Source organism: Populus euphratica, unplaced genomic scaffold (assembly GCF_000495115.2).
Source record: "Populus euphratica unplaced genomic scaffold, PopEup_1.0 scaffold213.1, whole genome shotgun sequence".
NCBI classification, from domain to species: Eukaryota; Viridiplantae; Streptophyta; class Magnoliopsida; order Malpighiales; family Salicaceae; genus Populus; species Populus euphratica.
This window is the reverse complement of record NW_011499916.1, coordinates 163,023-188,299: the sequence shown is the minus strand read 5'-3', so window position 1 is coordinate 188,299 and position 25,277 is coordinate 163,023. Positions and strand designations below refer to the sequence as shown.

Here is a 25,277-nt window from a genome sequence, read left to right as displayed (position 1 = left end):
TTATTTTAGTATGAATAATTTATTTAATTAAATAAAAAAGAATTAGTTTCTTAATATTTTTATTTTAACAATAAGTTAAAAAAAAAACAAAAAGGAAAAATCCATAATGTACGCGCTATCTCAAAGCCACGTCAGTGACACCATAAAGAAAACGGGAGCGTACAAGAATTGCAGTGTTTATCCCTTATTTTTTGGCCTCCTGTATATTTATTTATGGTAGCATCACCTCTCTGTCTCTATATATATCTCTCTCCTCGGCTACGTCTCTCTCAATTCTCTCCTCACTATCTTCATCTCTTCTTCTCTCATTCACGGCCATTGCTCTGTACCTTCCTGATACCCCTTGAAACTAATTTCTCTCTTCTATCCATTGATATAACTCTCTCTCTCTCTCTATCTCTCTCTTTTGTCAAAGATCAAAGCTGTGTTCTTTTTTGAATTTGCCATTGAAGCTTTGCTTTATCAATAAAGAAACTTCGAAACTTTTTTGGTACAAAGACCCTCAGAGTGTTTCTTTCTTTGTTAAACATAACCAGACTTGAAAATTCTTGGTATGTGTTTCTTTCTTTCTTTTTTAATGTATTCATCTGCTTCTTGTTTCTCTGTTACCATTTGTGTCTTTGCAAAGAAAATTTAGATCTCTTTAGTTTGTGTTGCTGAGTTAATTCATGTTTTATGGGATCAAGTTTGTTTAGTGATTCATTCTTAAACTTCGGTTTTTGATGTTTTTGGCTTCTACAACGTGAAGATTGAGATGTTGTGTCATAATTTGATGAAACTGTGTTTCAACTTTTATATATATATATATATATATATATATATATATATATATATATATAAATCTAATGAGAGAAGTGGTTCATGTCATGTTTGTTTAAAAAGGAATCACTTGAAGTAATTGGTTTCGTCAGAAGGTTTTGTCTCGCAGCTTCATTTATGAAACCCGAGGAGGGCCCCCTTAATGGTTTTATTGGGATTAGCTTTGTTCTTGGGGATAGAATCATCTATTTCATTGATGTTGTGGGGAAGTTTTCTAGGCATGAAAACTTAAAATTTCTTCTAAGGTGGTTTCAGTTTTGTTTCTATACCATTCTTGTTGGCCACCTTCCTTCTTAGTTCTTATCCTCTTTGTTCTTTTCCTATCATCCGGTGGTTATAAAGTTATCTGAAAAATGGCTGAGAAATGCTGTGTTTTTGGGAGTAGATTTTTTTCAGTTATAAAACCTTACACAGCTGTTTTCTTGTCTTTGTAAGAATTATGGTTGCTCTAGACTCTCTGTTGTTGGACATGGGCTGGCCTAGTTAGTTACTGGCTTTTTTTCTTTGTTAAGTTGAGCTGGATTGAGTAGTGGTTAAGTTAATTCAACATCTTGGTGAAGTTAATTCAGGATCTAGGTTCAAATAATAAGGCAACGATAGTGATTGATTGGAGGTGGAGTTAATTCAGGATCTTGGTTCAAATAGCAAGGCCACGTTACTAGTTATTCGATTGATTAGAATAAGATGTGCTTGTAAAGTCATGTGATCATGGATCTGGTTCCTTTCCTTGCTTAATATCATTCACAGTTGTATATTGCAAGGATAATTCGAAATGATGAGTGAAAGTTCTCATCTCATTTACTTTTGGCTCTGCTGTTATAATTGATCTTGAAGAACGTTAGTGTTATGTGCAAGGATATCATCAAGAGTTCTTCGTGTAATCTCATGGTTATATATCCTTGAGTGTGTTCTTTGGATGATAATCCTTGAAGTCGCTAGGATAATGAAACCAGTTAGAAAATTCAAATTGTCCATGGAATAGAACTTTCCCATCTAGAGGTGATTGATGTTCTTAAGGAAAGACTCTTTTGCATCAAGGGGTTAATCTTTGATGATTTATAAGATGTGCTATGTGCGGTGCTTACTATTTAAGTTGAAAAAGGAAGGTAGATGGATGGCTGTTCCTATTCTGGCCTTATTCTCACCTACCAGAACAGTTTTGAGCAGATCTCGTCCATGCTTGAAATCTAGAAAATCGGAGCCTTCCTTGTTTCTTCCAAGTTTCTTTAAAGGATAAGAACAGCCTACCCACATGGCTAAAACTCTTCAATATATTGTCATACTTTATTTACTTCTAAGGCTTCGGTTTCTTTGATCTGTTTTTTTATATCACTTTGTAGAACAACCCATATATTGTTTATGTCTGAACCCTTTTATGCAGCTTACCATTCATGAATTCATTTGTTCGGCCCTGTAATGATGAGACACCTTTGAATTTATTAATATATCTAACCTCCCCAAATACTGATGGTTATCAAAATATGCCTGCCTTCTTGCATAATTGTATTCCATTGTAGCAGAGATAACTGTTATCCTGATCCACTGATTTATGCCTAACCCTGTTTCTTTGGCACCACTGATTTATGCCTAACCCTGTTTCTTTGGCACCACTGATTTATGCCTAACCCTGTTTCTTTGGCACCACTGATTTATGCCTAACCCTGTTTCTTTGGCACCACTGATTTATGCCTAACCCTGTTTCTTTGGCACCACTGATTTATGCCTAACCCTGTTTCTTTGGCATATTTTCAGATCCAAGGCAGCAAAAAATTCGCGACTTGAACCAGACACCATGGCCTTAGACCAATACATGGAAGAAACTGTGGCTCAAAATGACTATAATACAGAAGATAAGCCATCACTGCCAAACTGGAAATCTGTTTCTGAGACAGCCATAGATTCTGATGATAGCCCCTCCAGTGGTTTTGATTGCAATATTTGCCTAGACTCCGTGCATGATCCGGTGGTCACTCTTTGTGGTCACCTCTACTGCTGGCCCTGCATATACAAATGGCTTCATTTCCAGAGCATCTCGGCAGAAAACCAAGATCAGCACCCACAACAGCAATGTCCTGTATGCAAAGCCGAAGTTTCCCAATCTACAATAGTTCCACTCTTTGGCCGGGGCCAAACCACAAAACCCTGCAAGGGCAAAGCCCCCAATCTCGGTATAATCATTCCACGAAGACCTCCTGGTCGTGCATGTGGTTTTGACTCACCAAGATCACCTATTGCCACCAGCAGTCCTCGCGTAACACCGCAAATTCATCATCGGCATAATTATCCGCATCAATCGCAACACTACTATTCTCAGCCAGGGGGTAACTCTACTTCCCCGATGCGAAGCCCAGGGGGCTCGACATTGAACATGCCTGTGCGAGAGGTCGGGATGTTCGGCGAAATGATGTACTCAAGGGTTTTCGGTAACTCGATAACCAACATCCACAGTTACCCAAATTCGTATCATCTTGCTGGAAGCGCCAGCCCAAGAGTGAGAAGGCATGTAATGCAAGCTGATAGGTCGCTCAGCAGAATCTGCTTCTTCCTCTTCTGCTGTGTATTTTTGTGTTTTCTCTCTTTCTGACCGAAGCGTTTATGTTTTTTAGACGTCATGTATACCTGTAATTACAAGTCCAAGATTATACAGATTCAGCTCGATGCGCTTTTAGATGTTCAAGAAATTTTACTTATCCCGTGCTGCGATATATGTAATTATGAGTCCTTTATCTTGAGCTTTATCTTGTAACTTGATGGAAAATCTTGCCCGTACTGTTTTGGCCAGATGAATGATCAAAGATTTGGAATCTCTTTCTTTCTGAGAGTTAAGAACTAAGGAAGGGGTCCAGTGTTTTTGAGGTTAGAGTTACCACTGGGACGAAGGCCCCCAATATTGTAATAGTTGTAGTTTGCTTGAAGCTGAGGTTTTCTTCCATTGACACGCATTTTCCTATAAAGAACTAAAATCTAAGCTCACCCCCCGTCAACTCCACCTGGGAAGCTTACCTTATCAGGAATGTCATATGCCTGCACTCAGACAAGTACCACTATGGATGTTCTGTTCTCTGCATCAAATCCAGCTACAGACAGAGATGCGCATTGGCTGGAGGAGCGTATGCTAAATCTTCTTATCTAGAACAAAGTGAAGTTGCACTGTCACTGACTGGCATTGATTGTCTGATGAGCTACTTTCCACGAGTTAATTTGTGGTGGGGATCACGGCTCTATTAATTTAGCACCCCATGCCTCAATGGAATGCCAAAGAAAAGTCCGCAGTGGCCCGAAATTAAGCCACTGAAATGTCAATTTTTACCCTGTGTAATATTGATGATGGCTGATGGGCATAAGCTGCCATGACTGTATCAAAGGATAAGATCCTTGAAACTTTAGAATTTGAAACGTGGGAGGCTTTTTTTTTTTTTTATTTTTTATGTGGCTAATCTCAAGGTTGCATAAGATGATTTCAGTGGTTAAAGATACAAACCTAGAAATAAGTCTGGATTCCCTTAATAAAAAAGCATTTTCACTCATAAACTAAGTATATTAATGGGTTTGTCGAATTCTATGATATTAATATTAAGGATGATCTCTCTCATGTTATACCTTTAATATTGCTAATATTGATAGCTATAGTAAATATATTGGTTATTAACTTCAAAATTTATAAAGATTAATTAAAATATAAAAAAGTTGATTTGGATACCCATATATATATATATATATATATATATTAAAAATGAGTTTATTTTTCTATTTTAAAAGCGTGTTTAAAAAAATAATTTTTTATTTTAAATTAATATTTTATATATTTTTAAATTTTTTAATACGCTAATATTAAAAATAATTTTTTTAAAATAAAAAATATTTTTTAATTTATTTTTATATAAAAAATATTTTAAAAACCAATAATTATAATAATATTAAATAAAAAATATATAAATGATGGTGGTGTTAAGTGGTGCGATAAAAAATATTGTGGGGTACAATGTTTTTATTTTTAAAAAGAAAAAAAAATTTAAGTGATTAAACTCTAAAATTATAGCTTGATATTATAGAAAAGTTAAGAAAAGATTATGACATTCTCTAAAAAATTTAAAATTCAATAATTGAGAGAAAACTAGGTATTTATATTAGCTAAACTAATTAAATCCTTGTAAACTTAACACTTAAATAAATATTATAATAAAAACAATTACGCCACACATAATAATCCAAGAAAACGTGTCATTTTAGCCTTGTAAATCTGGAAGTTGATCAAATTTGACTGATCGGGCTCAAGGCATGGGAAGGAGCCAAAAGAGGTCACTACCACCATTGAAATGAGGTCACTTCTCTCCTTATTTAACTCCGAAAGGTTGCAGCCAGGTTTGAATGGAGTTTGCATCTCTCTAAAGCCAAAATAGTTCACATCCACCCCATATGGAGCCTGAAATTATTTGTTTAAGAAAAATTAATTAAAAAGTTTTACATTTCAGCAATTTAAATTGAATTATTTCACTTTACAAAGGGATATTCGTGGGTATCCAATGGGTATTCATTTCCTAGGATTATTTATTAATTAATAAAAATAAAATAGTTCATATATATATATATATATATTATGTGATGTTAAAGTATTTATATATGTATTTAAATAACAAATCTAAATATTCCACTAAAATATTTATATAATATAAATATATGTTTTAGATTAAGTTAGATAAATTTCAAGTCAGTTTAATAATATTTATACTCTATTTATTATCTATTAGCTTCATAAGATTCGTACCAAGTTAGGTTAATAATCATCAGATTAAATTTTCATTCATAATTATAAAGTTTGGTAATCATAAAAAAAGGGAATTTACATTTCATGTGATCCTCAAAGTTTTTAATCTTGGCCTTTTTGATCCCTTTACTAAAAGTTTGGATACTTTAACTTATTTAACTTATTTGCTTTAAATTTTTAATTTTTTGGGTAATTCTTTATAAATTAATCTTTATTATATATTAGACAAATATACTTTTTTTATTATTTTTATTAATGTGAGTGTTTGAATTAATTTACGTATTCTTAAACTGATTTTATAGACTTTAAAATTAATAACTATACAAGTTTATACTAGCTCTAAAATTTGTAAAATTTAAATTGATAATTTCTAGAAAATAAATGTAAAACTTGGATTAATTAAGTTATACTTCTCAGTATTCTATTGATAAATTTAATAATATAAGTGGTGGAGAGGCTTGGATAACAACATGAAAAAACAACGTTCGTGTTATGTCATTTGTTGTCATATATTCTCAAGAAATTGTTGTTTGCTTTGAATTTTTAATTTTTTGGGTAATTATTTATAAATTAATCTTTATTATATATTAGACAAATATACTTTTGTTTTTGTTTTTATTAATGTGAGTATTTGAATTAATTTATATATTTTTTAACTGATTTTATAGACTTTAAAGCTAATGACTATATAAATTTTTAGTGGCTCTTAAATTTATAAAATTTAAATTGATAACTTCTAAATAATAAAAGTTCTAAATGTAGAACTTGATTAATTGAACTATACTTTTAAGATTCTATTAATAAATTTAATAATATAAGTGGTGGAAACGACATGAAAAAACAAGGTTCGTGTTATGTCATTTCTTGTCATATATTCTCAAGAAATTGTTGTTTTGAGTGGTTAAAGAGCTTGTTTCATTCATTAATTTATAAGTTTAAATATTAAGGTTAATATCTAGAAGAAAAATATTAAATTTCTCTTAATGTACTTAGATTAGGTGGAAGATAACTTTTAAAACACCAGATATTTTATTCTATAATAACTATGGAATTTTATTGATATTTGTATATGGTTGCATTTTTTGCACACAAATATATATATATATATATATATAATTCAATTAATTTGATTTATACCTACATGTGTTTACATTCTACTAAACAATTATTCTTTTTATATATATATATATATTAATTTGATTTATACCTACATGTATTTACATTCTACTAAACAATTATTCTTTTAACGAAGTACAAAAAAATGAAAAGGCCAGACAATCACCGAGCTCTGCCCCTGTTTATCTAAGTACATTTATGGTCTATCCCAGAAAGTTTCTACGTACATTTATGGTCTATCCCAGAAAGTTTGGAACAAGATCTATCTCACAAATAATGGTCTATTTGTATATCTCCAAGGATCTTTTCTAAAAAATATATATTATGACAGAAAAGTGTGATTCCTAGCAATCAAAATAAATATTCCAGGTTAAATGCTCACCTATATAATCAAGCGAAAGGAATGCCATGATCAGACAGTGTTCTTAGTAATTGAAAAGATTTCAGGATATTATGAAGCTTTTCACTGAATAGAAATAAATAACGATCCAAATCCTACCAAAACAAACGATTCAATCTTCTCTTTCTAAGGTTTAAAAACAGTTCCAGTAAACAAAACTACGTCGGACACCTCTTCCTTAACCATGAAGATGAAAGGATGATCTGCGATATAAAACATGGAAGTGGAGGTGGTGGACAAGGTTGTCTTGCACCTCCAACCATTATAAGAGCACAAGAAGCAGCAGCAGCTTCTGTACCTTCCTCGTTTACTTCAATAAAAGATTTGTGAAATATATGTGAAGCGTGCGTAAACCAGATGATTAAGAGGAGAGTCCACCATCTCAGTAAAATCCCCAACAAGCTTGAAAGGGAATTTCATTCCCAATTTTTCCATGCTCTTCGAAGCTTCAAATCTATATGAGAACTTAAATTTCGGAACCCACATCTTAGAAAGCTTTGAGATTCTTTTTTAAGAATATTGTTTGATCAGAATTGAAATTTTGCATCAGATCTTGCAGTCCATCATGTCTGTCAGGAAGAAAGATATGCATAGGAAATTGCTTTTTGTCTTGATAAATTTCATATGGAAGTTTGAGAATCTTGAAACGTTCAAATGATCCATAAAATTAGCTTTCCCTGATGCTTTTCATGAAAGGAACCTTGACAGTTGTTCCATCGAGGAGGTGAAAGTCTTCATGCCGAGTCCTTGAAGTGTCAAAAGGACGACAACATTGTCCTTTGAAGTAGAGTTCATTTGCAAGAATGAGTATCGTATCTTCATTGATGAAATTACCTGGTGGGATAAGATCTTTGACGAGTCCTTTTGTTTCATTTTCTGCCCACGATAGTTCACTTCCTTCCTCACTTGCTCACCCTTCACATAAAAAAGAAAGAATGAAAAAAAATGCTCAACAGTTTATTATACTACTTAAATTCTACTGATCACATAGAGGTTAATGACGTAAGACGTATACAAAAATCCATGTTTTAGTCTTAAGGACTAGGGTTTGTATTCAACAAACAATGTATCGCTGCTGGATTTCGACTCAAATGTTTTTTTCTTTTAACAATGGCTTTTATAACAGACAACCCCTAGTTGCTAAATATCACTTAGGACCCACAATAGAACTGCTTGTTTTCTTGTTTTTTGGGAAAATAAAGAGAATAAATCAGGTCATTGACTGGATTACACCCATTTAACTCTTATCCAATTTAATTTAAAACCATTAATTTTAGTATGATTCGGGCAGGTACGTTTGCAAAGCATGGGCTGACATGTTACAATTTCTCGAGTTTCATAAGGTTTCATAAACGCACACCTACGTCTTTCAGATTGTGGCCTTGTCATCCAAAATCTTTTCACACCAGCAAGGCTCGTTTATACTTGTTTTAGTGAGTGGAATTTCACACCAGCAACGCACTCCTGGACGTGTAATGGATAGTAATGATGGTATTTTATTGTTCTATCGAAATGATGATGACACTGTCTTATGAGCTGCAAATCTTGTTACAGAGCAAGGGCGGAAACTCCCTGATCTTCCCACAAGAGTTCCGCATGTTCACAGTAAAAATGTACACATGCTTGACTCCGGGGTGTTTAAAGCTGTCATCCCTGCCACTCAGACTGATAAATCATACGATCTTTTGGCTTTGACGATGGGAGTTGACATGTCAGGGAGAAATTTTCGGGTAACGTATACCTGAATGTGACCTGTCATGCATTTCTTTCCGAACATCGATCGATACCTGTTAATGGGGGGGTCTTGGGCTCTTCGATGTCAGATACGTTCGTTTGAAATGGAGATCTAATTCCTGTCTCAAGCGAGTAATTAATATAGAATCTCAAGTTTTGGTTCTCAAATAGATGTATAGTTCGAAAGATCGACTTTGTACTTACAATCTGAAGACCGAACTGGTTCCTTTTAGTGGTTCCTACCAACAGGGACAAACCTCTTAATTGCACAGGAAAGATCTGCCGAGTTCAGATGAAGCTGAGCCATAAACGCGGTTCTTGTCTTATTAACGATAGTATGTTTCTCACTAGAAAATTGAATCGGGGGCATAGTTGTTCTTATTCGGTGTTGCTACCGGTGTCCCTTCAGGGCTTGGGCTTCAATTGCTTTCGTAAAATGAATAGCGATCAGAGTTTCTCAATAACATGTTATTGCTTTATTAAAATTCATAAAATCTCAAGAAAGTGCAGTAAGTTTCAAGTGGATGGAAATATACAGTGAAAGAAATAAAATCAACCCACCCTAACCACTTTGAATGACAACTTCACTGTCTTCATTTCTTCAGAGGATCACTTTGAACGACAACTTCACTGTCTTCATTTCTTCAGAGGGGAATTGCTCAAGGATTCCAGCATAGAGAATCATAGCTGGATAATGGCATCTTAACAAAAATCACAAGCCAGCAATTACATCAAATAACTTCTCTTCAAATTTAACTCCTTTCCGAATCATATTTAAGAGGACAATGCCACAAGAGGAAATTTGATTTAATCTTTACGCATAATATGTCAGGTTAACCTCAACCAACCCTTGATTTAATATATATAGCAAGAAGAGAAATTGTCCCACACATATAGCATCTATAGTCAGATATCATATGACAAGAAAAAAGGGATACTTTATGCTTTACCAAAGACTAGTTAACATACCTCAACTACAAGGGTAAAAGGATGTCCACTATGAGATATTCAGCTTACCAAAATATAATAGAAACAATCACATGATTCTTAGGCAATTTAGTTAGTTCTCTTCTCAAAACAGCATAAGTCAGCGCTGTCCTCATCCTTGATCTCCATAAATGGTGTTTCTCCATTTAAGGTTAGATCATCAACTTCCATCTGACAAAAGGCTCTGGCAATGAGGTTTCATATGTCAACAGTGTCCTTTAAATATCATTCTTACCTGGCGAGACAGGATGATGTTCACTGACAAACTTCAACAGTTCTTCAGCTGCCTCTTCATCCCCCTTACTTTCCAAATACCAAAGACATGTTTTCAAAGTATAAGGATTTGGCTTCCATCCTGGTTTGCTTATTGAAATTGCTTTCTTTAATGTTTCTACTGCCTTTGCCATCTGACCACCAAAGTTATACCCTGTTGCCAAATGATCCCATGAGCTTGCTTCGAGCTGCATCCCACTCTCAACAATCTTGTTTACATATTCCTCAGCCTTTTTCCAAAGGCCCTTTCTGGAATAAGCTCTAATCATTGTATTTGGTATTCGAATATCATAAAGTGTCTTACGTGATACCCACTCCTCTGAAATCCACTCAGCCCCATCAATATCACCCAACCTCATCAATGAGCTTATCATACATATATATGTTGAGTTGAAAATCCTCCCTGTATTCTTATATGAATTCCATACACGATATACCCCATCTTTATTCCCAGCAGAACCATATAAAGTAAGGAGCATTTCATAAGCATGTGCTTTTGTGGTGCCCACTATTGGAACAGTTAATTCCTCTGCTCTCTTCAACATTGCTATAGATTTTTCTAATAGGCCAGCTTTTAAATAACCATTCGCCACAGCAAAAAAAGTATGGAAGTCAATATTGATGAGAGAGTCTGTTTCCATCTTCATTAAAAGTTTCTCCATTTCCTCAAAGTTGGAGGTGGCAACATATGCATGCAATCTGATGTTGAATGTGTAAATGTCACTATTAACCCCCTTTTCTTCCATCTCTTTCACTAGGGCCTCTAGTTTCTCATATCTTCCCATATGAGAATAGAGGCTTAGCATTACATTGTAAGAAAGAGTTTGTACAAGCCCCAACTCCCTCATCTTTTGCATTGTGGCCTCTGCTTTTTCCAAGTGCCTTTTGTGGGCATAGCAGTTTAAAAGGGCACCATAAACTTGGATGCCTCTCAAATGGTCAGGGATACTGTTATAATATTCCTCTGCTTGTTCTAAGCCATGAACTTTTGAAATCAAATCCAGCTGAACCGCAAAGTCTCCAGGTGATTGTTCAGAGCCCCTTTCATCACTCATCCATTGTGAAATCTAACACAAAATAGAATGAAGATTCAAAAATAAAGATTATACAATCGTATCTCACTTATCAAAGACAAACCTAAAACCAATTAAACCGATAATCGGTCTTGCTAAACTTTATTTTGGCCCCATTTAGCATATAAAATTGTTCAGAACTCAATATAATGTACATGCATGAAAAGCATGCAATCGAAGGTAAACAAATCGATATCATTAACCTCATTTACAACAAAATCGCATCTCTTTATTCTACTTTTCCTACAACTGATAATTGTGTTTATATTCGACCATATTAACTCATTATTTTATGCACCCCTAATGAGTGACTTTTAGATACCAAATTATTAGTGTAACCTCAAAAAATTTGGAAGTTATAATCTTTATATATACCTAAAACAAGTAATTCATGAAGCTATACCAAACCTTCCACAAGCTTTCATATTAGCCTATCAGTGAGCCCTTATACAGGTATATCCACGAACTTCAAAGGAACCAACTCATGTCCCTAAGTGAGTTGAGCTTTATATAACTCAAGCTAAGCTCATTTATCAAGCATGGCTCCTACTACCTCAACTTACAGTCAAGATAAGCATGGTTGTTTAATTACAACAAATATCAAGAACCATCAATATTATTAGCCAAAACATCATAACATCCAACAACTCAATTTAAAACAGCAAAGAAAAAGAAAGCCTTTTACAAAATCTCCTAGAAAAGTAATAAATCAAAACAGAAAAAGAAAATAAAAAAAGAAGTTTACCATTTTCATTAAGACCCAGAATTTCAATCTTTATGGTCTACACAAAAGAAAAATGCAAATGGATTGTTAAATATTGAAAGACCTGAAGGGCATGGCTAAAGCGGCGATGCCTGCGAAATAGCTTGATAAAGTTTTGAAGATCAGATTGTTTAATGGAATTGCCTTCCTTAAGCCATTGCTCTATAACTGGAATTATGGAGACCTTTGGATTTCCAGCCCTTGAAATCCTAAGTTTCAAAGAGTCTTTCCGTTGTGTACTTGTAGAAAAAGAGAGAGCCCTTAAAACTTTATAAAGGAAATAATAACCTTGGTGCTGCTGCTGCAGCAGCCATGGCCTGGGGTTTGATCTCGAGAGAAGATTCATAATCATAAGAGAGAGAAATGGGAGAGAAGATGATTGATGGCTTTCAGGGTTCTTTTAGGGTTTAAGAGGCCATTTTAATTTTAGTTTCAGTTTTAGGGTTAATGGATTGGACTTTAGGTAAAGTAAAAACCCATTTATCCTCTCTCTTATTTTTTAGTTTTAGTGTTAGTTTTATACAATGGAGAGTAGTCTCTCTGTATCTTCTTCTTTTTCTTATTCTTTTTATATATATATATATATATATATAGATTTTAAACGTCTTTACTCTTCTATCCTCCAAAAAGACTCACATTATTTAAGGAGCTTCCTCTTCATACTTTTTATTTTTATTTTTAATTTTTAATTCAATCCTCTTTTTTCTTTTTCAGTTTCTAATTTTTCATTGTTTTTTTTTTAATTTTATTCTTAAACTTCTTAATTGTTATACAAGTTACCTTTGAATTTATCAAATCAATTATATTACATAAAACAATTCACATATAATTTAATTTTAAACCCATATTTCATTAAAAATCTAGTTAAAATTTTTTCTACTTATTAACTTTATTTTATTTTTTAAAATTTATCCTGAGTTATGTTTAATCTATCAAATTAATAATGTTTAAAAGGCCATTTTAGTTTCAATTTTAGGATTAATGGATTGGACTTTAAAATATTGTTAAAAGGCTTTGGTACATGGTAGAGTTTGGATAAAAATTCATTTATTCTCTTTTTCTCTTTTTCTTTCTCTCTCTTTTATTTTTTAGTTTTAGTTTTATACAATGAAGAGTAATCTCTCTTGATCTTTTTTTTTTAATTTTAATTTTTTATTTTTATTCAATTCTCTCTTTTAGTTTTTAGTTTTTATTTTTTTTTAAATTTCATTCTTAAACTTCTTAATTGTTATATAAATTACCTTTGAATCTATCAAATCAATTATATTAAGTAAAAACAATTTATATATAATTTAATTTTAAACTCGTTTTTCACAAAAAATCTAGTTAAAAGGTTTTTTACTTATTAATTGTTTTTTAATTTCATCTATGTTTAATATGATCAAATTAATAGAATTACATTAGAATAACTTATATATAATTTAGTTTTAAACTTAGGAATAGAATTAATAATAATACCAAATAATTTTATACAAACCAAATATATTTTTTAAAAACAAGCGCGTGTCTACACTGATATTTTCACAAAAAAATAAATTAAACTTCTTAATTGTTATACAAGTTACCTTTGAATCTATCAAATCAATTATATTACATAAAAACAATTCATATATAATTTAATTTTTTTAATTTTATCCTAAGTTATGTTTAATCTATCAAATTAATAATGTTTAAGAGGCCATTTTAGTTTAAAAAATTGTTAAAAGGCTTTGGTACATGGTAGAGTTTAGATAAAAACCCATTTATTCTCTTTTTTTTTTTTAGTTTTATACAATGAAGAGTAATCTCTTTTGATCTTTTTTTTTTTAATTTTAATTTTTTATTTTTATTCAATTCTCTCTTTTAGTTTTTAGTTTTTATTTTTTTTTAAATTTCATTCTTAAACTTCTTAATTGTTATATAAATTACCTTTGAATCTATCAAATCAATTATATTAAGTAAAAACAATTTATATATAATTTAATTTTAAACTCGTTTTTCATACAAAATCCAATTAAAGGTTTTTTACTTATTATTATTTTTTTAATTTCATCCTCAAATGAGTTATGTTTAATATGATCAAATTAATAGAATTACATTAGAATAACTTATATATAATTTAATTTTAAACTTAGGAATAGAATTAATAATAATACTAAATAATTTTATACAAACCAAATATATTTTTTAAAAACAACCACACGTCTACACTGATATTTTCACAAAAAAATAAATTAAAGGGTGTTTCTCCATTAAGAGTCTGACCAAAGGCAGTTGAATACCAGATAATTGCTGCAATAGAAAATATTTTCACCTTTTACCGAAATCATGCATCATAATTCAGCGCTGTCATTATCTTTAACCTCGGAGAAAGCAGGTGTTTCTCCATTAAGAGTCTGACCATCACCTTCCAGATCAAGTGCTCTGGCATGGAAGTTTCCTTTTTTAGTACAAGGCTTTAATTTATCATACATAGCTGGAGAGAGGAGAAAATGTTCCCTGACTAACTTCGAAAGCTCTTCTTCTCTTTCGACAACTCCCTGACCTTTTTAACCCTGACGCATTCAGTCAATGCATAAAACTTTGGCTTCCATACTGGTTTACTTACTGAAATTGCTTTCTTTAATGTTTATACTGCCTTCACCAACAAGATATCCAGTTACCAAATGATCCCAAGAGCTTGGAGGAAGCTCCATCCCACTACAATCTTCTTTACCAATGCCTTAGCCTTTCTTCAAGGATCCCCATTGGAAAAACCAGTAATCATCAAATTTGGAATTTGAATGTCAAAGGACGTCTTCCTCGATACTCACTCTTTCCAAATTTCCTCAGCACCATCAAAGTCATCCAACTTCATCAGCGAGTTTATCATATGTTGATAGCCCGAGTTGAAAAACCCTCCTGTATCCTTGGACTACTACCATAAACGATATACTCCTACTCTATTCCAAGCAGCACCATATTAAGTAAGGAGAGCCTCGTAAGCAAGCCTTTTTGAGTTACCCCTTGTTTGGGTGATTATATGCTCAGCTCTCTTCACCTATGCTACAGTTTTTTCAATTAGTCCAGCTTTCAGGTAACCATTTGCCACAACAAAACAAGTATTCCAGTCAATGCTGATGAGAAGATCTGTTTCCATCTTGGTCAGAAGTTTATCCATTTCCTCAAAGATGGAAGAGGCTACATAAGCATTCAGCCTAATGTTTATACATGTCACCATCGATTCCCTTTTCTTTCATCTCTTGCACTAGAGCATCTAATTTCTCATGCTTCCCCATCTAAGAATAGAGGCTAAGTAATAAAATTATAAGGTCATGTCGGTACAAATTCCAACTCCCTCATCTTCTGCATCAGGGCCTCTGCCTATTCCAAGCACTTTTTGTGTGCGTGTCCAAAAGGGTACCATAAACCTGGACACCCCTAAAACGATCTGGAATCATTTTCCAAGCATTTGTTCCATACCATGAACTTTTGAAATTAAGTCCACCCGGATTGCAAAGTCTCTAGTTGATTGGTCATAGCCCCTTTCGTCACTCATCCATTATGATATCTAGCATAAAATGAAATGCAAGATTCTTGAAAAAATAACTAAGATTTTAAAATCATATTTCACTGATGAAGAATATTATATCTAAAAATACAAACGGTGATTAAGTGCAGCCACAACAAATATCAAAGAACCCTAAATGCTATAAGCCCAAAGATTTGTAAAATCCAACAATTCAAAACTAAAAGAGCAAGAAAAAGATACCCTTTAAGAAAAAAAAGCATGACTAGTACACAAAGAATCAAACTTTATACAATTTGCAAGCAAAAACAAAAATCCAACTATATGAAATACCTGAAGGGCATGAGAAAGGCTCTTTTTTTTTGTTTTTTTAAAAAAAACACTCGTTTTAAACCTATTTTTACCTAAAAATACTTAATAAACATCCTTATAATGTCAATAAACTAAATTATAAATCAAAACACTCCTAAACTTGTAAGAAAAACACAAAATCAAACTAGAAAAAAAATCTTCACAAAATCAAACCAGGTAAAGAATCTTCTCCCACTCCCGATCTATTTTTTAAGGAAAGGTGAAGGGCACAAAACAACTTAATGGAATTCCTCTCGTCAAATGGGATATTTTGACACCAAAAACAACTTTTTTGTGATTGAAGTGTGCCCAACTAATAACTTTATTTTTCCTTGCCATTATCCGATGATTTTTTCTCTCCTCTGTCAAACAGAGGGATCAAAATATGACAAATAAAGTTTTGAACCAAAACAACAAAGTGGAAAACTACAGGGACCAAAAACAATTTTTGTCAAATCTCTAGGGCAAAAAATGTCAAAAAGACAATGGACAAATAAAGGATTTAAAAAAAAAATCAATTTTTTCCTCCTTCCTTGCTTCATTCTCCAATCTGATCCCAAATGCCAAGAAAGTCGTCTGATACAACAATAACCACGTTGAAAGTAAATCAAAATAATTTTTTAGACTCGATGATGAAACAACAAATTGTCCAAGAATAAAATAACCGGAACAATGCTTTCAGAAATTAATCTGAAATGGGAATCTATTTCATGTTGGAGGCAAATAAGATGATCCAATTCTCATCACTTCAATCTATAATTCCAAATAAAGCTACTCTTCAACAGCTGAAATTAGTATTTTGCATGTTTTAAAGAAAGCGTGTTAAAAATTTACAATCCAGAGAACAGGTGGAGAGAACACAATGCGTGCAGCATAAAGAAGCATGAATGGATTGTTCTGTGCTGTTTTAATTAAATTCACATGCCAGCAATTCCAGCAGATGGCATAGCTTCGAATTGAGGATCCTGGTTTATGTACAGGTCTACAAAAGCAAGTCAAATGACAGATGTTCAATGAATTTATATAAAAATGGTCATTCCAAGGAAGGACTGGCCTCAATATGCTCTACTTTCATTAACATGTGCGAGGAAGATGGGTAATCTTATCCCTACTTCTATGCTTGCACGCCATAGTGACCACAACAAAAAATGAAAAAAACCAAGATGAAACTTCACTTTCACAAATGACATACTATTCTTTCGCAGTCAGTTTACTTCTCAAAGCATCATATTTCAGCACTATCTTTGTCTTCGAACTCTGTGGCAGCAGGTGTTTCTCCATTAAGAGCCTGGTCTTCACCTTCCATATGATCAAGGGCTCTGGCACGCATGTTTTCTTTGTCAATGATACTGCTGTTTAAACTGTCACAAGAAACTGATGATAGATGACAATGTTCCTTAAGTATCTGCAGAAGGTCTTCTACCTTTTTCACATCTCCCTGACCCTTCAAATACTCAAGACATGCAGCCAAAGTATACACATTTGGCTTCCAACCTGGTTGACTAATAGAAATTGCTTTCTTTATTGTTTCCGATGCCTTCAGCATCTGACCTCCTACATGATATCCAGTTGCTAGACGATCCAATGTGCTTGCTTCAATCTTGATCCCACTCGCTACAATCTTGCCTACAAATGCCTCAGCCTTTTCCCATATGCCCTTTTTGGAATAAGTACTGACCATCAAATTTGGAATTCGAATATCAAAAAATTTCACAATGGAAACCCACTCACCCCAAATCCTCTCAGCACCATCAACATCATCCAACTTCAGTAATGAGCTTATCATGCAAAGATAGCTCGAGTTCAAGGACCTCCCTTTAGACTTGTACAAATTCCACACACGATACACTTGTTCTTTATTCCCAACAGAAGTATATAAAGAGAGAAGAGTTTCACAAGCAAACCTTGCTGACTTACCACTGATTAGTTGTTCTGATCTCCACAACATTGTCAATGTTTTATCAATTAGACCAGCTTTCAAGTAACCATTCGCTGCAACAACATAAGCATACCAATCAATGCTGACGAGAGGATCTGCTTCCATCTTCATCAAAATTTTCTCGATTTCCTCAATGTTGGAAGTGGCTGCATAAGCATTCAACAAAATCTTGTATGTGATATTGCTAAAACAAATGCCCCACTTTTCCATCTCTTGCATTAATACCTGTAGTTTCTCGTATTTCCCCATCTGATAATAGAGGTTTAGCATTACATTATAAGACAACACATTTCTTACAAACCCCATCTCCCTCATTTTTCGCATTGTGGCCTCCGCTTCCTCCAAATGCTTATAGTGCGCATAGCAGTTTAAAAGAGCACCATAAACCTCCAAGCCTCTCGAACTCTCAGGAACGCTATTAAAATATGTCACAGCTTGTTCTAGGCCATGAACTTTCGAGATTAAATCCAGTCGAACTGCAACATCTCCGGGTGATAAATTATGCCCCCTTTCGTCACTCATCCATTGTGATATCTAACACAAAACAAAATACTTAAACAAATTCCAAGGGATCCAAAAACTTTAGGATGTTATACTAAATATCAAACATTAAGCTACTTGATTAAGTAGAAAAATCAGTTTCAAAATACTACTACAGCCTGCACAAAACTTTCAACCAAAGCTAATAAGGCTACTCAACAAAGCACTGATCTTTTCAACAAAAACTAAAACATTTACCAATTTGCAATGAAACCCAGAAATCCAATAGCCATAAAAGACAGATTGAATCTATACAAAGCGTCAAATGCAGATTTAACAATCAATAACTAAATGGGCACAAGCAAAAACACTAAAATAAGTAGATAAAAGAGAGAGGGACCTGAAGAGCGTGGCTAAAACGATGGGTTTTACGGAGTTTTCTGATGAAGTGTTTGAGGTCACTATTTGTAACCACTTGGACTTCTTGAACCCATTTTTCTATAACTGGAATAATAGGGACCATCGGATCTTCTACCATGGAGATCCTACGGTTGAGGGAGTGGGATATAGCGGTTGTGTCTGTGGAAAAGCAAAGAGCCCTTAAAACGCCATGAATGTGAAGGCATAAACTGGGGTTTGATCGAACAAAGAGGTTCATTTCATGGAGCAAAAACAGAGAAATCTTGAAGCTCTTGAGTTGTGGAAGGCTGTTTTGTGGGTTTTAGAAAGGGTTTTATTTGAGTAAATTATATTTTAGTCCCTATTCTAGAACACATTATGAATTAGTCCTCCATTTTGAAAACTCTATAATTTAATTCATTGACTCTTGCTTACTGTTGTTGTATGTAAAATATTTTGGTTTTCTTCTAAATTCTTACCATTTTGGCTTTTATATACCACTTAAAATAAAAAAAGGTACATTTACGATTCAGAAAAAATTATAAAAAAAATGTTTACAAGAGACTAAGATTTACTTTATATGTTTAAAAAAGGAGTGAATTGTAATTGAATTGACAATCCAGGAACCAAGGAATCAAAAGTATAAAAATACTTCAAAACAAGTCAATTAAGGCCAATAATTAAAATCTAAATAATAATAAAATTATATCAAAATTAATGAAATTATTAAATCATAGCCTTATATATATATATGGAATCATTAGTTATTGCCTTAAATATTATATTCGACTCTCTTAGCTGCATAAATATTCAAAAAAAAAAAATTGTTTTTCAGATGAACAGTGTAAAACAAGGGACTAATATTTATTTTTGTTATTTTTTAGAGTTTTATCAAGAATTTTCAACGATATTACTAAATATCAGTAATAAAAAAAGAATTAAGAAATAATTTTAGATTATTATTTATCTAGAAATAATTTTCTAACTATTAACTATTTAAAGAATCCATGAAAATATCTATAAAAAATATTAAATATATGTAAAGAAAAACTTATAAGTCTACAAATGTAATAAAAAAATTTAGTATCTTGTTTATTAAAGATTAATTCATTAATGTTTCCAATAATGAGAAAAAGGAGATATATAACAATATATTGAACTTTTTTTTTCATTATTTTTAGTAATTTTTCCTCAATAGTAATATTTTTTATTCAAATATTATTCCTACGTAGCATTTGATTGGGTTCTAAACTCTTGGAATTTTTCTTTAATTTTTACTGTCGTTTTAATATTTTTATAAATTGATACACACTTGCAATGTAGTTGTAAAAAACACTAGTGGAGTAAAGATTTAGCTTCCTAAGTTGCAGTGTGTCTCATTCTTGATACAGCACAAGCTGAGAAGCTTCCGAGCCTCTGTTGTTATAGTGGAGCTTCTGTTTCATGAGTCTTGCTCCATAGCAATGGTCATGCTGAACTGGTGAGCATCTCACATGGCAATAATGACCTACGTCATTGTGTCGCAGAGTTGACGTCATGTCTCTCGTAGTGGTGGCGAGGCTACAGCCAAGCTGAAGGCCGCAGCACCTTTACGAATCGCTCTAACCCATGTGTTGCGTAGGCATCCACCACAAGGTTTCCACACTACAGTTCCTAGCATAACTTAGCAAACAAGTAGATAAAGGATTTTGCTGATGAAAGCTTGTACAAATCTTTCCATTTTCCAGTTTAACCGAATCCACTCGTTCGGAGAGCTATTTATTCTACAGCAGATGTTCCCAGAAGACCTCTAGCGGAGAGGATTTACTGTCAGCCTATTTTGGATATTAATCTATCTGATTCAGAAGGGAAGGACTTGCATCAGTATTTCAATCCTGTTTAAATATTGGTTTGATTCGTGCCCGGTATTTTGAGAAATATTTACAATCTGAAAAAAAGAAAAAACAAGTGTCTGCCTGAAGAAATGCGTTGAAAAGGGGTAGATGTAAACAGCTGGTGGTCTCCAAACACATCCTGAAAGATGAAGTCAGTGTGTGTCAAAGAACTCGTTTCCTGATCAAGTTCATCCTAAATTTCATCCACAATTTCAGGTGTTTCTCCATTAAGAATCTGATCATCACCTTCCATTTGATCAAAACCCATGGTGTTCAGGTTTCCAAATTCAATACATGTCTTCAATTAATCATATATAGCTGGATCGAAATGACAATGCTTCATAACTGGCTTGGAAAGCTCTTCTGCTGCTTCCACTTCTCCCTGGCATTTCAGATATGCAGATAGAGCCTTGGTATTCGGCTTCCTTTCTGGTGTACTTAGAAATTGCTTTCTTTATTGATTCGGCTGCTTTCACCATCTGACCAGCAACACAGTATCCAGCTGCTAAATGAACAAATGAATCTGCATTGAGCTCCATCCCACTCCTCTCTATTATCCTTACAAATGCCTCATCCTTTTCCCAAAGACCCTTCTTTGAATAACCAGAAATCATTGCATTTGGAAAAAGAATGTCAGGCCATGTCTTCATTGATAACCACTCCTCCCAAACCTCCTCATCAGCACCATCTTAGTCATCTGACTTCATCAATAAGCTTATCATATGGAGATAGCTTAAATTATTGCCAGTATAAGCATACAAAGAGAGGAGATTCTTATAAGCATATCTTCTCTCCTTACCCTTGATTAAATGTACTGATCGCTTCAACATTGTCGAAGTTTTTTCAGTAAAGCTAGCTTTCAAGTAACCCTTTGCGGCAGAAACACGAACTTTCCAGTTGATCCGAGAATCTCTTTCCATCTTCATCAGAAGTTTCTCCATTTTCTCAATATTGGAAGAACCTGCATAACCATTCACCAAGATCTTGAACGCATTTTTGTTGCACCAAATTCCCTTGTCTTCCATCTCCTGCATCAGAATTTCTACATCCTCATTTTTTCCCATCTTGGAATTGAGGGTTAGATTCCAATTGTAAGACAACGCTTTTACTAGCTCTAGTTCCTTCATTGTCTGCGTCATGGCCTCTGCTTTTTCCAAATGCTTAGGGTCCGCATAGTAGTTTAAGAGAGCATCGCAAAGGTGCATTCTCCGATGGTAAGGAAGGCTGTAAAAATATTTATCTGCTTCTTCTAAGCCATGGATTTTAGATATTAAGTCCAGCTGAACCAACATTCCCCCCACTGTTTGTTCATAGCCTCTTTGCCTCATCCTTTTTGATATCTAACACAAAAAGGGGATGCATAGTCACATTTCTCTGATTAGGGTTCATATATTCAAGTTGATCGATATCAAACCTTTTAGTATATATCCACTAAAAACAAAATCCTCTGTACTTCATAATGGAGCTAAAGCACACAAGAAAACCAAAGAAGACCAAGTTTAAGAAAACCACAAGAACAACACTGGGCAGTCATGAATCATGATCAAGACCAACAAAGTACATCATATTCAACCAATCCATAAGAAAGGCTGCAGAGAAAATTCCAAAACCAGAATGAGCCGAGATATTTCAGGATTATGAAAAAAAAAGTTAGACAAAAAACTCAGTTTTCTTGGAACCCAGCAACCAAAAATCACTGCCACCTTAAACTACCAAACGCCAATTGAATTTTCCTTGTATTTCCCTTTTGAACCAATCAAGTGTTGTCAGACATGCGTAATGCAAAATAGTGAGTTTGTATTCAAACAGGTGCATGTCTATCTCTGTTTTTTTTTTCCTTTCATTTTTTAAATAGAATTGAAGTGGTCAAGTATTATTATATCCACGTTCGAGGTCAAATGTTTCAAGGCTGATTTATGATCTTTTGGTGTTACTGCATTGGAATTGGCCCATGGTCGACCTCCTTTGTCTCATTTTCCTCCTTCAAAGTCTTTGGTCATGAAGATAAAGCAGAGGTTTGGGTTCTCTGATTATGATGATGAGAAGCAAAAGAAAGATTTCAAGAACAAGAACTTCTCCATAGGTTTTAAAGACGTGGTTGCTTCTTGTCTTGATCAAGACCCTTCAAAAAGACCTACCGGTCAACTTTTAGAGCATTCTTTCTTCAGGAACTGTGAAGGATTAGGCTTTTTGTTCAAGAACGTTTCCGATAGGTTGCCTAATGCTGAAGAAAGATCAGAAGAAACCAAAGATTTACATTATGGGACATCAAGCCAGATTACTGCTGGTACTGATACTGAAGAAGAAGAAGAGGGTACTACCTCTGCGGCTCCGGTTGAACAAAGAATCAGTGGATGGAAATTTAATGAGGATGGATTCGTGCTTGACCTAGTATTCCATAATTAGTCAGAAGATGATCAAGTTGTGAAAATGGTTCGTTTTAGAGGTGAAACCATTATTCCTAAGCTGGACATAGAATTCAGTAAGTCGTCAGGTGACTTGGAGGGTTTAGTGGGAGATCATACTGGTGCAAACATGAGTGGAATACAGGGAATTATTGAGGGTTTAGTGGCTCTAAAGAAGACTTTGGATGAGCAGAGGAAGCGACTAGTGAGTTTTTTAAAAATGAATAGGCTTAACTCTCAAGTGCATCACTCAAGCTGTTAGTTATAGACTTTGCAAAACTGAAATTCTTGAGAATTTTCTTCAGAATCCCAGATATCATTTGATCTTTGCAGCAATTGGTGTCTGATGGGCTCTTAGATTTGTAATAGGCCTTGGCCTTACCAGATCCTGTGCAAGATATGAAAGGTGAAGATGGCAGAAACTGTAAAGAAGTAATGAAGCTGTTCAAATAGGAAGTACAAACTACAGTCTACAAAGAAATGAAACTACAGTATTTCTAATCAAGAAAAAGAAAATTAGAATGCTCTTCTGAAAAGGAATAGAAGTCCTATGTTAGTCATCATCACTTTAATCAATGTTGGCCATCATCACAAGAAACTTGGAATGTTGTTTCGAAAAAGAAATTCCTGCCCAATACCATTTAAAAAAAAGTTTCTTCAAGCTTAAAATCACTTCATTTTCTTTTGTCTCAACCCTAGCTCAGCTTATTGTATACTTTCATGGGAAAACAAGGCATACACCAAGACTGAGAAGATCAAGGACAAGAAGTCACTAACTGCCTCTTTAGATCATCGACATGCATGCTTCTCTTGGAAATTTTTTCAAAACTATTACTTATGCCGCACAAAGGAAAAAGAAAGGTGAAAATACTGAAAGTGAGACAGTTGATGGCATGTTGGGTCAAAGTTCCTTGTTTTCTCGAGAAGAGGGTTGCAGCTCTTGCCAAAGCATCAGGGCTAGATTCATTTAACATATGCAGGTTTATCAATTTATCTTCTTTCCTTTGGAATGCAAAAGTTCGATACAACCTAAGATGATGACAAATATTTAGTAACTAGATCTTGGGATAAACCTTGCGTTAATATTCATTACAGGATGAGTAAGAATACTCGGATGAATATTCTAATATCCTGCCTTTCCTTTATTTGAAGTGTCTCTAGATGATCAGTGCTAAGAAGCTCATGAATTGTGGGGGAAATGGCTGAAGCATTGCTGCTACTTGGGGAAGAAGGATCAAATTATTGCCACAGAATTAGTTGTGTTGAGTTCAGAAAATTGCAGCAAATGCAAAGAAGAGTCAATTTCTTGTGTGTAACATTATATTCCTGATATATGTAAAAAAACAAATGCTTGGTAATTCCATCATGTAATGTATGTAATGTATGGTATGTTGAATAAAGATGGGTTGTACATGATATATATATATATATATATATATATATATATATTTGAAATTGTGAGGTGTATTTTTTGCCATTATATACAATGTTATTTTAGTGGAGATAAACTTCTCCAATTTTCAATATAAAATTTATTATTTATGAAAAAACTATATTGACCTTCAAATAAAATCATTTTAAAAAAAAATAAAAAGGAGCAAAACATTAAAAAAAATCTAAACAAAAAAATCAACAAGTTTTTAACGGATTTCTCTTGGAGTGTAAGCCAACTCAAGTTTTTTCTTGGTTCAATTAGGTTAATTATTTTTTTTATTTTTTTAAACTCAAATCTCTGTTATTGACCTATCAATTTGATTGATGAGTGGTAACTCAACTCAAGAGTATACTAAGAACAAGGCCTAGATCACAAGTCATGTTGACTAATAAATCGGGTCAATATAAAAATAAAAATAATTATTATTATAGTTTTAAAATCTAACTTGAAAGTTAACCCTAGAGAAGGTTTAAGTTAAGAGTTAGAAATGTTAACTCGAATCAACATAAAAATAAAAATGATTATTATCATAATTTTAAAACACAATTTGGGGATCGACTTAAGGCAAGGTTCATGTTATAAGTTGAGAGGGTCAACTTAAATTGATTTAGAAAAGTAATTATTATGATAGTTTTAAAACTCAACTAGAAGGTTAACTTGAAACAAATCCAAGGTCACAAATCAGGAGGATCAACCCGAGTTTACCTAATATTTTCTTTAAAAAATCAAAATAACCTCATTTTAACAAAAAAAAAAAGGATCAACGGATTTTTACCTATGTTTTATCCTAGGTTAGCCAGGTCATAGATTTACATGAGTTTTTAACTAGTGAAGTCTAATCAATCCTTCCTCTATAATTTTTAAAATTTGGACTAGTCAGGCCCGAGGTATGTTAGGTTCTTAGTTGACTTATTAAATCATTTCAAGTTTTATAATTAAAATTATTATAATATTATTAATTTTAATACTTAATATAA

The 25,277-nt window shown here is 33.4% G+C and overlaps 4 protein-coding genes and 2 pseudogenes across 6 annotated transcripts; 1 reads left to right on the top strand and 5 right to left on the bottom strand.

Moving 5' to 3' along the window:
• Nucleotides 1-252: 252 nt before the first annotated feature.
• Nucleotides 253-3,649, top strand: LOC105134562 (E3 ubiquitin-protein ligase RMA1H1). 2 transcript variants are annotated; one of them, XM_011039019.1, is made up of 2 exons: nt 253-551; nt 2,572-3,649. In XM_011039019.1, the coding sequence occupies exon 2, from the start codon at nt 2,612-2,614 to the stop codon at nt 3,401-3,403; it is 792 nt and encodes a 263-aa protein (XP_011037321.1). In that variant the 5' UTR covers nt 253-551; nt 2,572-2,611; the 3' UTR covers nt 3,404-3,649. The 2 variants fall into 2 exon arrangements, with proteins under 2 accessions (XP_011037321.1, XP_011037320.1); XM_011039018.1 differs by lacking the exon at nt 253-551 and adding an exon at nt 2,310-2,353 and having other exon boundaries at nt 2,535-3,649.
• A 3,517-nt stretch (nt 3,650-7,166) lies between these two features.
• Nucleotides 7,167-9,141, bottom strand: LOC105134662 (serpin-ZXA-like; annotated as a pseudogene).
• Nucleotides 9,142-9,287: 146 nt separating this feature from the next.
• Nucleotides 9,288-12,396, bottom strand: LOC105134561 (pentatricopeptide repeat-containing protein At2g20710, mitochondrial-like). 2 transcript variants are annotated; one of them, XM_011039016.1, is made up of 2 exons: nt 11,995-12,396; nt 9,288-11,161 (listed from the first exon to the last, which is right to left on the bottom strand). In XM_011039016.1, exons 1-2 carry the CDS (start codon nt 12,280-12,282, stop codon nt 10,040-10,042), a joined length of 1,410 nt encoding a protein of 469 aa, XP_011037318.1. In that variant the 5' UTR covers nt 12,283-12,396; the 3' UTR covers nt 9,288-10,039. The 2 variants fall into 2 exon arrangements, with proteins under 2 accessions (XP_011037318.1, XP_011037319.1); XM_011039017.1 differs by lacking the exon at nt 11,995-12,396 and adding an exon at nt 11,913-11,994 and having other exon boundaries at nt 9,661-11,161.
• Nucleotides 12,397-14,557: 2,161 nt separating this feature from the next.
• LOC105134559 (pentatricopeptide repeat-containing protein At2g20710, mitochondrial-like) lies at nt 14,558-15,814 on the bottom strand (annotated as a pseudogene).
• LOC105134560 (pentatricopeptide repeat-containing protein At2g20710, mitochondrial-like) lies at nt 15,042-18,882 on the bottom strand. The gene is made up of 3 exons (XM_011039015.1): nt 18,588-18,882; nt 16,961-18,241; nt 15,042-15,459 (listed from the first exon to the last, which is right to left on the bottom strand). Exons 1-2 carry the CDS (start codon nt 18,843-18,845, stop codon nt 16,994-16,996), a joined length of 1,506 nt encoding a protein of 501 aa, XP_011037317.1. The 5' UTR covers nt 18,846-18,882; the 3' UTR covers nt 15,042-15,459; nt 16,961-16,993.
• A 1,886-nt stretch (nt 18,883-20,768) lies between these two features.
• LOC105134661 (pentatricopeptide repeat-containing protein At2g20710, mitochondrial-like) lies at nt 20,769-21,665 on the bottom strand. Its single transcript, XM_011039155.1, has 2 exons — nt 21,276-21,665; nt 20,769-21,131 (listed from the first exon to the last, which is right to left on the bottom strand). The coding sequence occupies exons 1-2, from the start codon at nt 21,663-21,665 to the stop codon at nt 20,769-20,771; spliced, it is 753 nt and encodes a 250-aa protein (XP_011037457.1).
• Between the last annotated feature and the right edge of the window lie 3,612 nt (nt 21,666-25,277).

Bases quoted from the DNA above. Each gene is read 5' to 3' on its own strand.
- LOC105134560 (XM_011039015.1), bottom strand. From the start codon at position 18,845: ATGAACCTCTTTGTTCGATCAAACCCCAGTTTATGCCTTCACATTCAT. The intron at 18,242-18,587 runs GTCCCTCTCTCT...GTTTTGTGTTAG, and splicing joins GTTTTAGCCACGCTCTTCAG to ATATCACAATGGATGAGTGA.
- LOC105134562 (XM_011039019.1), top strand. From the start codon at position 2,612: ATGGCCTTAGACCAATACATGGAAGAAACTGTGGCTCAAAATGACTAT.
- LOC105134661 (XM_011039155.1), bottom strand. From the start codon at position 21,665: ATGCACCTTTGCGATGCTCTCTTAAACTACTATGCGGACCCTAAGCAT. The intron at 21,132-21,275 runs GTACATTTAATC...GCTGATGAGGAG, and splicing joins CGACAATGTTGAAGCGATCA to GTTTGGGAGGAGTGGTTATC.
- LOC105134561 (XM_011039016.1), bottom strand. From the start codon at position 12,282: ATGATTATGAATCTTCTCTCGAGATCAAACCCCAGGCCATGGCTGCTG. The intron at 11,162-11,994 runs GTCTTTCAATAT...ATTTTGTGTTAG, and splicing joins GCTTTAGCCATGCCCTTCAG to ATTTCACAATGGATGAGTGA.